The sequence below is a fragment of the Momordica charantia genome (assembly GCF_013281855.1).
Source record: "Momordica charantia cultivar OHB3-1 chromosome 5 unlocalized genomic scaffold, Mcharantia_2.0 BLBB01000005.1, whole genome shotgun sequence".
In the NCBI taxonomy this organism is placed as follows: Eukaryota; Viridiplantae; Streptophyta; class Magnoliopsida; order Cucurbitales; family Cucurbitaceae; genus Momordica; species Momordica charantia.
The window spans coordinates 22,980,101-22,991,392 of record NW_028275163.1 but is presented as its reverse complement, the minus strand read 5'-3'; the positions used below and the strand labels follow the sequence as shown (position 1 = coordinate 22,991,392).

Below are 11,292 nucleotides of genomic sequence, written 5' to 3'. Positions count from 1 at the left end.
AATTTCAAAATTATATTAAATAGTTCCGAAATTTAAATAACTAATTAGATAACAACTCTTAGAGATAGATTAAAGTTGTAATTTAAATCCAACTTTATTTACTTCACGGGCATCAAAGTACAAACTGAGGATCCTACAAATTTATAATTATTTTGATTTTAATAAACTGAGATAATTTTGAAACTATTAATCGTAATTGGTATAGTTACGTTCGCCTATCCCAGATGTGGAGGTTCTGGGCCTTGGTGCCGACGACCGGCCCAGATGTGAAGGTTTTGGGCCCATAACTTCACACGGCCCATTCGGCTAATAAAGGCTTGCAATATACAGCCTCAGTGATACATGCAGGTCTTTATGGAACAGAGCCCAAAGCCCAAGCCCAAGCCCAAGTGAAAATTGGGCCCAAAAAACTGTCTGACACCTCCAATATAAGCTAACGAGTTATTCCGTGAGGTTTTGTCTCTAGGGTTTCATCAACACCGCGGCAGGAAGCTTTGCATCGCAGCGGCCATGGTTCTCAAGTTCGTCAATTTCTTATCTCTACTTTCTTGTCTTTCTAGATCCGATTGTTGGTTCCATTACATATCGCCTGGATTCATTTCATATGTTTTCCTGTTTATTTTGTTGTTTCATTATCGCTTCTGCACGTTCATCGTTAATGCTAGCGAAAACTAGGGTTATTCGTGTGCTTGGATGGGAGGAACAGTTTTCGACTTGATAATCTTCCATTTGGGAAGCTCAAAATATTAAACGAAGTTCACTGTGGTTTTAAAGAAAATCTGTAATTACCTTATTTATGAAGCGAATCGCCGTTGTGTCTGTCTCTTGAGTTATTGTCTTGATTAGAATGGCTAACTTATGAATGGGCATCTGTTTTGTTCTATATACTGGTTGAGAGGAAGGATTTATGACGGGGTCGGTATAGACGGGGAATTGTTAGCTTCTTGGACCCCCTTTTTTCTTTAATGTATTGCTTCAACAAGTAGGTGCTTAGGATAATCTTATCATGGTTATTTGTGAAACTAAGATCGTAAGCTTCAGTATTCTCGTGCTTGATCTTGGTCATGGACTCTCTATGTGTGGCAAAGAAGTACACGAGCCAATATGGTGTTTTTTTTGAGATATGAATTCTTCCTCTAATAGTTTGATGCTGGAATTTCAGGACTGAACTTTGCCGATTCAGTGGTGCCAAGATATATCCTGGGAGGGGCATCAGATTTGTCCGGGCTGATTCTCAGGTGATTGCCATTTTTTATATAACTTATGATATAAGCTGATTAATCTCATTACATCATAATTATAGAGAACTCTGTAAATACTTTGTTCTTCTCTAATTAATCCCAACCTCTGTTGGGATTTGGAGCTTTAATATTCTGCTTATTTGAATCATTCTTAACATCTTTTCCCTTATTTTCGTGATTTCCTTTGTTAATCTGTTAGGTGTTCCTCTTTGCCAACTCTAAATGCAAGAGGTACTTTCACAATCGGCTGAAGCCATCGAAGCTGACCTGGACAGCTATGTACAGGAAGCAGCATAAGAAGGTAAGATTGAAATTGTCTTTAAATCATTTTTTCTCTTAGCAACATCATTTTTTACATATTCATTTTAATGATCATTTAGTGACTATTGTCTTTAAATACCAAATAGAAACCCCGTCACGTGAATAACAGATCTCTTCATGCAAGCTTTGATTCCACGCAAAATTGTTAAATATTGAAACAATCTTGTAAGTTGAGTTTCAATTATTCCGGTTTCTAATTTCTACTGGTGTGGTCTAATGTTGTATTAGTTCTACCACAGATCAGTTTTGCAAATACAAGTCACATTACTCATTATTTTCTATGTGTTGCAATTAATAAAAATAACTAGATCTAAGTCTATAGTTTAGAATTTAAGATTAATGGTGATTTAAAAGGTCGTATCTAGTCAGGCATGTGTATAACAGATTTCTAGCACTATGTTTATAGATTAATAGTCTGTGTTTTAAGTATTATTGATCAAAATGATTTCTACGTTTTCCATTGTCAAGAAGGTAGTAAAGTAAATAAATCATCCCTCTCCGATGATCTTGTGTCGTTTTCCTTCGACTGTAGTTTTGCAGTTTTGCTGTGGGTATTGACCTGACCTTTATCCATCTTCTTTTGACATGCATAGGATATTGCCCAAGAGGCTGTAAAGAAGAGGAGACGTGCGACCAGGAAGCCGTACTCTAGGTCCATTGTTGGTGCAACATTGGAAGTCATCCAGAAGAAGAGAGCCGAAAAGCCAGAAGTGCGTGATGCTGCTAGAGAAGCTGCTCTGCGGTGCGTTATCTCATGAATGACTGAACTAGAATAGAAATGTTTTATCTCAAGCATACGAATTTATACTGAATCCATTGATTTTGAATTGCATTGCAGTGAGATTAAGGAAAGGATTAAGAAAACCAAGGACGAGAAGAAGGCAAAGAAGGCAGAAGTGTTGGCCAAGTCACAGAAGGCACCAGGTAAGGGTAGCGTTCCCAAGGGAGCAATGCCCAAGGGTCCAAAACTCGGAGGTGGTGGTGGAAAGCGTTGATCATCTCCTGTTTTGTTTTGTTATTTAAATTCTCAGGTTTGGTAGATAGGACATGTTATAATTTTGAGTTATTTTTACGTGTTAAGAGAATTCGTGGGTATTAATTGCTAAACTTATTGTGCACTTAGTTGTATTTGGAAAAGTCTTATAATCGAGCTATTCAGTTCCCTTCTGGTTTTTGACCTCTTCCACTTCAAACTCCTCTCCTTTTTGTGCCCCATATTTGTGTACTGCTGCGAAATCATGCCTTGTTTGCAATGCATTAATTCGTTTAGTTTGCATTTTTTTTAAAAGAGTGTCTTTTGGGGATAATCGGTTTAGAATCACCTTTGGGGATGATCAATTTTAAAGTGATTTTTTCAAAAATTATTTCAATCAATTTGATTATCGTAGAATTGTTTTTAATTTGTTACTGTATATTCTAGATTTAAAAATGTATGTCTTTTGTTCAACCAAAATCTTAAACCAAAACACTCTAAGCATTCTTTCTATACAGGAATACATTGGATGTCAATGGGGCCTACTATTTCAACTGTGGTCTATAATTTATTTATGGAGTACTTTATAAAACTCACATCCAAGTACCTATGATCTTAATTTATTTATATCGTTGAATCTAGAAGTTTAGGATATGTTTGGTGTTTCATCTTATATCAATACATCATGTTTTAAAAGACAAATCAGTGGGACATGTATGTATAATTTTAACAACAAATTGGAGAGGTGAGAATTTGAACTTTTAACTTAAAAGGAATGGAGTAAATTCCAATTATCTAGCTAGGCATATCTTATGCTACATTGCACTTGCTATTAGCTTTGTATGAATAGCTAGGCATATCTTATGCTACATTGCACTTGCTATTAGCTTTGTATGAATAAAAATGAGGAAAATGCTTTGAAGGAAGAAATGTGATCTAACTGTTTATTTTTATTTATTTTAATGATCAAATCATGAGTATAGTTCAATGTATAAACATCTAGTTCCAGGGTGAGCTTCATGCATTTTTTTTAGTACAATAATTTAGAGAGGTGGGGATTGAGCTTCCAATCTGGAGGGAAGGAATATATGCTAATTATGACTGAACTATACTTATATTGACGGGGTAGCTTCATGCCAAAATTTTAATCACTTTAATTTGATTTTTATGCTAATTCAAAGACTTGTCATATTTTTGTGACTTTAATATAGTTGGTTGAATGTGGAAGACTCAAATACTCAACTCCTACATTTTTAGAGTTATATCATTATTTTTTAAAAAAAAAAATCTTTTATTCTAAACTTTCAATTTCATCAAACTACACCTTAAATTTTAAAAAATGTTGCAATGTTTACCTTAAACTTAAAAATGTGTTACAATAAATTATAAAACTTATTTGCAATATGAAATCGGTAGGATTTTCAAAAAAAAAAAAATATATATATATATATATATATATATTATTTTTTTAGTAGGAAAGTCGTTCCATTGCTGATTTGTGCATTGATCAGATTTAATTTTGCACAAATAATGATTCCACACAATTGGGCCGTTGATTCTGGGCCAACGTTTTCTTCTCATCTCTTGTTCTGTTATTGTTGGGCCTCACTTGAAAGCCGAAACACACTAAATGAACCGCCGGATAACCCAACATAATGTACATAAAATAATACGAAAATAAAACTTTAAATAAATATTTGTAATTATAGCAAAAATTAACACACAAGTATATCAGTGGTTATATCTAGATTTAAATATTATTTTGGTCTTTATACTTTTATAACGTTAAATTTTTATCACTTTCAACTTTTGGTCTTTTTTTTTTGAAAAAGTATTTTGGTTAATTTTGTATAAAAAAAAATTATTTTTGGTTCATTTTAGTTCACGTAGTTTTAAAACGTCTATTTTGATCCATATACTCTTAAAAAATGACAATTTTGACCCCTTTATTTTTACCTTATTTTTTTCTAATTATAATTTTAGCACGACACTTCACTTATTGAAATTCTTATAGCAATAAATTTATATTAAAGAGTTTCGATTGTGTGTAAAATTTATGTTAGAAGTTTGTTAATATCGCGATTAAATTGGTCATTTTTTAAAAGTATAGTGACTAAATAGACATTTTAAAAGTATAAGAGTTGAAATGAAAATTAAAAAGTTAAAGTACATAGATCAAAATTAACTAAACTCAAACTAAAGTAATATTCAATTCTTTCTTAAATTATAGAAGTAAATTAGGGTATTGAATTTTTCATACAGAAAAGGTTGAAAATCTATATTCTATGGAAAAATTGCCCTTTTCAATCTCTAGGATTTAAGCGTTAAGTTTCAAATTTTGACATTTTAACTTGTTTTATCGTAATTAACTATTAGAGCTTGCAAGGGGCATAATTGAGTTTTCCAATTTATAACTTTTAATTGAATTAATATCAGAATGTTTATTAACTTTTTATTGATCTCAATATTAATACCGTACCCTACAATTTCTTAATTCCTTGGATTTGAAAACATTTTGTGTTAAATAATAATAGGTTGAAAAATTCCCTTTCTACAATATTGCACCCGAAAATAAAACTTTGAAAGTCGAATGGTTAATCGAATAAGACCTAAACAACCCTCGCAAATTAATAAAGCTGAAAACTTTAGATCGTCTGAGTTTAATAATAATTTTGACAGTCAAGATATAAAGTAACCTTCTACAAAGTTAAAAGGTCAAATTCTCTCGTCCCACCTATTGTTAAACTAAAAAATAATGCTCGAGGTTTTGATTTTATATTTTTAAAAATCATACTTATTTCATAATCATTTTTCTTCAACTTTAATTGGAATGAAAGATGAGCATATATCCTAAAGACTCATGGGAAAAAGAGAGATAAAACCCTAATCATAAAACAGATTTGGATATATCCCCTTTCAATAAGTGAACATATAAAGTTCCTGAAAAATTAATCGCATGGCAAGGACTTTAGGCTTTATAGTATCACGTCACCTAGCAATGAGGCCTTGAGTTCCAGCTATACACAAGTCTCATAGTGTTACTCAGCCCAAGCAACGAACTTCGAAGCTCCACAACATAAGTCACACGACATCGATTTTGAGAAATAAGAAAAGATCAGTGAACATGAAAGAGAAATTCAATTTTATTAAACTGGGATCTTCTTAGATCAGCTCAGAAAGTTCAGATCATATAACCTCAACTCTTTTTCCTCAATAAAATTCTCATAAAATTCTTCCTTTTTTCCCCCTTATATCTAAAAAAACCACAGATTTGAGGTGGTATGATCTGAACTGTCCAAACAGATCCCAAGACACCCAGAATTAAGACTGATGATATTAGAAACTGTCAAACCTCAAATAGTATCTAAACCCTAATTTAACCTCATGATCTCACTTCACAACCTTACCTTTTTTCTTGAAGGAAAAAAAAAAAGAAAACCCTAGAGTTGGATTTGAAAGAGAAGGGCAAAGTGGTAAAAGCAACCAAATCTACTGAGGATGATAAGAAGAAGGGAGAGTGCCCCAGAAAGTTGGGGACATGGGGTTGTAATCCTCAGTGTTGAACACATAGTTGCACTGCTGATCCGGTGGCGCTTGGTAGTGATTGGTTGTGGTCGCGGCCGCTGCTGCCACTGTTGCCACCGCTCTTGGCTTGCTCGAGCAGCCAGCTCCGACCGAGGTGCTTTCCACCGTCTCTTCGCCCGATAAGTCGGTGTACACGGTCGACACTTGGTTCCTTGCAGTTTGAAGCTCTCTCAGCATGCTCTTCAGCTTCATTACCTACAAGTAAAGGGTGGATCGGAGTCAGAAACTTTTAAGGGGCAAAAATTTTAAAATTTAATCGATTTAATCTTTCAATTCTGAAAATTTAGAGCGAGAAATCAGAGAAAATGATTTTAAGTATACGTTCTTAATATAAGTATATATTTTTAAACTACGGCGAATTAAGATGGGACAATTATATTATCCACTTTGTCTTGCAATCAAGAGCTGAAATTTGACTGTCAATATAAGCATAACTCAGCAATTAAGACATCTTATTTCTTTCTTAGAGGTTGGAGGTTCAATATCTCGTCCTCGCACTTGTTTAACTAATAACAAAGTTGACATTTGACTTTTTTTTTGAACAAAACAATCAAATGGATAGTATGGAACCCTAATTTCTTCGAAGGATTTGTTTCGCATTTAATTTTTATTTTCTCTGTCTCCAAAAGAATTTTTAAGACTTGTTTTGGGTGAGTAGTAAAAATAAAGATTATTGCACATTTGAAATCATATATATATGATATTAGATCAATTTTTTGTTAAGACTTATCGAAACTATTTTATTAGATATTGTTAAAACATACAAAACAGGAGATACCAGATGAAAGTACTCTAATTAACAAAAATGGAAGATGTATCATAATTAAAAAAAAAAACTTAAATTTAGATGATCATGACGAGGATAGAAGAATAAGATCATCCCAAAAACTTCAAACATTTAAAAAAAAATTAGAGAGATAATCACTCCATAAAAATAAACTAGAACAAAACATATTTAAAAAAATATTGTAGATGAAGGTCAAATAAACTCCAAGAGGAATAATGGTTGTATATAACAAGTAGTTTAAATCTAAACTATCACATAAACCTAATTTTGATCTTATAAAGTTTTAAAATGAATTATATTTAAAAAAGAATATCAGAATGATAGTAATTATTTATTTAGTGTGGTATTAATTATAAGTTGTAATATAATTCAATAATAACAATTCTAAATTTTAAAATTAAGGATAAATTTGATAGGGTATCACATCTCTCTTATAGTAGAAAAATGTTGAAAACAAAACTTCATTTTCTTCCATGAACCCTAATCTACCATTGAAAAGCTTTTTAAAATCTCAAGATTTGGAAATAAAAAATACATTAAGAAAAAAAAACAACTTTTATAAAATTAGTCATCCAAAAATCCAGAAAACAGTTTTTCAAACCCCAGTCCATAATTACAATTCACAAGAGAGAGAGAGAGAAATTTCAACAAACCCTAGGATGTCTAATGAAAACTTTAATTTGAGATCTTCACGAGATTTGGAAACAAAAAAAGATTCTTTATCAAAAAAAAAAAAATCAATTGTCTTCTATGAAACAAACAACTTGAAAATATGAACCCAAAATGTGAACATAAAAAAGAAGGCACTTCATAGATCAAGATATAAAGCAGAAGAAAACTTCTTTACCTCCTCTTGAAGCTTGTGTTTCTCTCTAGCAATGGCATCAAACTCCTGTTTGAGAGTGTCGTAGAGATGCTCGAGCTGCTTCGCCTTCCACCGTGCGCGGCGGTTCTGAAACCAAACGGCGATCTGGCGTGGCTGCAGACCGAGCTCCTTCGACAGCTTCTGCTTCCGGTCGGGATCGAGCTTGATCTCCTCCTGGAAGCTCCTCTCGAGCGACTCAAGCTGCTCGCTGCTCAGCCGCTTCTTCTTCTCCATATTGCCATAGCCATTCACGTCCATCCCTGGGACCAGCCCTTGCAGCACCGTCTCCGAGGCCCCCGCCATCCCCGAATTCTTCACATCTATTCCTGTTCAAGATTTTCACAATGACGGATAAAATTTTACCTTCTAACTCTTCGTGCATGTACGTATATATAATCTTTCAATTTTAAATAATTTAAGAGGACAAATTATAAAGACAAATTATAAAGAAAAAGTTTCGTAAGATCTTAGATTTTAGACATATCTAAGACCTAAAAAACCCTATCGTTATTTCTTCACTCCACCCTGCATGGATCTGCAGCAGAACCGAGTTCCAATACACGAAACCGTTCGAAAATGAACCGGTTTTGTTTCGGATCTTCGTGTTTCTGATCTGGGAAACCATGTATCTTAGGGTGTAATGTCAGTTACAAGTCAAAGTAACAGAAAACACAAGAAAGAAGAAAAGGCCTGAGAAGCCCTAAAAGAAGAACCCTAAAAAGAGATGTTGGAATATTACCCTGATACTGTTCCAAGTTATAGTTGTAGAGGAAGCCAAAGGAAGATTCCGGTGCTCGAGAAACAAACGGTCTGAAACTTCCGGTGGCCCACTCCATATCTTCCGGTCGCCGACCCCTTTTTCCGATCCGATCAAAGAACAACACAAAAAAGTGATCAGATTTGAGAAGGTGAAAAAATGGGAGTGTGGGTTTTGAGAGGGAAATGAACTACAAATAGAGAGAGAGAAGAGAGAGAGAAAATTAGGGCAGTTGAAAACTAGGGCTACAGCTGAGGGTAAGAGAGTCAGCAGAGTTGAAAAGTGTTCTATGCTTTGCTTATAATGTTCATATGACTTTTTTTTTCCTCTCTAAAATTTCTTTGCAATGTGTTTATTTTGTAGAGAGAGAGAGACAAAACTACAAAAACTACAACATATATATATAGTATGTAGAGACATAAATTTTAGTACTTGTGATGAAGCTGGCACAAAATTTTATACGCAAACTTGTCACAACTTGGAGACACATGAAAGGAGAGAGAAGAGAAGAAGAAAGAGGAAAATTATTGAATGATCGGCCGCTCCAACATGACTCGCTCAGTAATTGTTGGATGCAAATTTTAAATCTGTATATCTCATAATAATCCTCGAATACAAATTCAATGTTCTTTTCTTTTCTTTTTTTCTAATTTTTCTTTCATACATTCAACGATAATACGGTGAAAAAGCTATTCGTTCATATATATTTGCGTCTTCTAATAATTTCGAGAGAGAAACTATGAGGAAGAGTATTTGAGATGTATTTAATTAAGAGTATTTCTATGTAGTTTTAATTTAAGTATTAGGTGACAATTCAATTAAAACCAAGTAATTTCTATTATATATCCTAAACATGGGGTTTAATTAAACTCTTTATTATCTCAAAATTTTCTATGGTTGGACCATATAATTAATGTCATCTTCTAAGGGTAATAGTAATGTCTTCCTTTCCTCCAACATTTGGTATGCAAAAATGAAATGTGGTATTTATATGACAAAGTTTAATTTAAGCTTAATTAGTCCAAAAAATTAAATTCAAATCCCTCTACTCCCATTTGCTCTTGTCAAAAAGAAGAGGAAAAGAAAAAACAATTTGCATATTTGGTTTTAGAATAATATGATTCAAACTATAAAAAGAAATTATTATAAACTAAACTAACATAAAGTGAATGTATATTACAAAGTGAATGTATATTCTCCTCAAAAGATTATTTATTTATTTATTTATTATTATTATTATTATTTTGAGGCTAGAAGAATTTTAGTACAATCTCTATATCTATTATTTCCATCATCAAAAAGAAAAATTGACATATAACCTTACACTATAAGAAATTTATTCTTCAATTCAATAATTCAATAATGAGGCTAATAAAATTTTGATGAAAGAGAGAAATATAAATATGGAGAGATTGACGGGTTAAATCCATTTAATTAATTAAGGACATGAATGACTAATTTAATTTCAAATTTATTTAATTATTTCTTTAGGAAATTTATAACCTTTTTATTTGAGATAAATGTCTGCAACTATACGATTTCTTTAAAAATTTATTAAAAAATTCATAAACTTGATGCTATATATATATTTTTTAATAATTAATGCCAGTTACCCCACAAAAATGAAGAGGGAATATGATTAAGGGTAAGATTCAAACACGTAGCCTCCCTAAGATTGCTTGAATGTCGTACACTATAAAGTTGTATTTGATTAAGTAAATTCATAATCATAATTAATTAATAATGTCTCCCCGATTAAATCATTCCATTATTAGGTTTCTATTTTTGTTCAGAATATTATCTATAATCCAGAAATTAATGAAGTTGAAAATTATTTGACGAAATGAAATTTTTGGTTTTAATTATCTCAGTTTTATATTTGAACAAAAATAACAATATGCGATATATATCACATATTTTGTATTTCGTTGTTTATATAAATTTGAAAATGTACTTCAATAAATGTAATAATATATTATTATTATTATTATTTATCTTCAATTTTAGTTTACATATGATCACTATTGAAGTTAAGCTATTTGATAAAATTACTCTTAGTGGACCCAAAATTAATTAGCAAATCTCTTTGACTTTTTCCCCTCCAATTTCTTAGCATTTTTTTCCTTTACACCAATTAAACTTGTCTTGAAAATCTTGAAACCTATCACACAAAATCACCCCTTTTAAGACTAGAGGTCAAATTGATTTGGTAACTTGTTTAGTTTGATAATAATGGAGGAATTCAAAATCCTAATCAAGGTTGGGCCATAAGATCATTTAAAAAAATTATAAAATATGGATTCATTAGGTAATATTTGTGTTTCTTATTACCTATTATTTGTTGTGTTTTTTATCCTTATTTTCATTTTTTTAACTATTGATTTAACATAGCTTTAATCTCCATACTCCAAACCCTTTTTTTATTGTTGTAATAAAAAGTTATGTAATTCTTACCCTTTATTTTAAAAAATTATTTAATTGTTTTATTTTCATGTAAAAATAAAAGGGAATGTTAATGTGTAGAATCACAAGTCTAGAAAAGATTAAAGAGTAACACTATAATTGGGAAGACCAATAAATTTCTAATCCAAATATTCTTAGGAGTTGAAGCCTTCACTTTATTAGGTGTTGAATTCATTAACTCTTTTAATTGGTTAATGACCTAATTAGTGTGTCAATTAAATATAAATAAATAAATTTCTAAATTGGGTTTGGTTTCTAATAATGCTTGATTTGAATTATTTGTAAATAGAAATTTCCTAA

At 31.7% G+C, this 11,292-nt stretch overlaps 2 protein-coding genes across 2 annotated transcripts; one reads left to right on the top strand and one right to left on the bottom strand.

Moving 5' to 3' along the window:
* Positions 1-379: 379 nt before the first annotated feature.
* LOC111014379 (large ribosomal subunit protein eL24) lies at positions 380-2,739 on the top strand. Its single transcript, XM_022289079.2, has 5 exons — positions 380-521; positions 1,163-1,238; positions 1,441-1,542; positions 2,156-2,304; positions 2,401-2,739. Exons 1-5 carry the CDS (start codon positions 511-513, stop codon positions 2,555-2,557), a joined length of 495 nt encoding a protein of 164 aa, XP_022144771.1. The 5' UTR covers positions 380-510; the 3' UTR covers positions 2,558-2,739.
* Positions 2,740-5,654: 2,915 nt separating this feature from the next.
* On the bottom strand, positions 5,655-8,883 carry LOC111014341 (homeobox-leucine zipper protein ATHB-22). Its single transcript, XM_022289029.2, has 3 exons — positions 8,512-8,883; positions 7,755-8,098; positions 5,655-6,315 (listed from the first exon to the last, which is right to left on the bottom strand). Exons 1-3 carry the CDS (start codon positions 8,606-8,608, stop codon positions 6,025-6,027), a joined length of 732 nt encoding a protein of 243 aa, XP_022144721.1. The 5' UTR covers positions 8,609-8,883; the 3' UTR covers positions 5,655-6,024.
* Positions 8,884-11,292: the final 2,409 nt, after the last annotated feature.

What these genes read in the sequence shown, in the direction of transcription:
- LOC111014379 (XM_022289079.2), top strand. An exon ending in TTGTCCGGGCTGATTCTCAG is followed by an intron (nt 1,239 to 1,440) that starts GTGATTGCCATT and finishes TTAATCTGTTAG; the next exon opens with GTGTTCCTCTTTGCCAACTC. An exon ending in ACAGGAAGCAGCATAAGAAG is followed by an intron (nt 1,543 to 2,155) that starts GTAAGATTGAAA and finishes TGACATGCATAG; the next exon opens with GATATTGCCCAAGAGGCTGT.
- LOC111014341 (XM_022289029.2), bottom strand. Translation starts at nt 8,608, where the DNA reads ATGGAGTGGGCCACCGGAAGTTTCAGACCGTTTGTTTCTCGAGCACCG. An exon ending in TAACTTGGAACAGTATCAGG is followed by an intron (nt 8,099 to 8,511) that starts GTAATATTCCAA and finishes AATCTTGAACAG; the next exon opens with GAATAGATGTGAAGAATTCG. An exon ending in AACACAAGCTTCAAGAGGAG is followed by an intron (nt 6,316 to 7,754) that starts GTAAAGAAGTTT and finishes CTTTACTTGTAG; the next exon opens with GTAATGAAGCTGAAGAGCAT.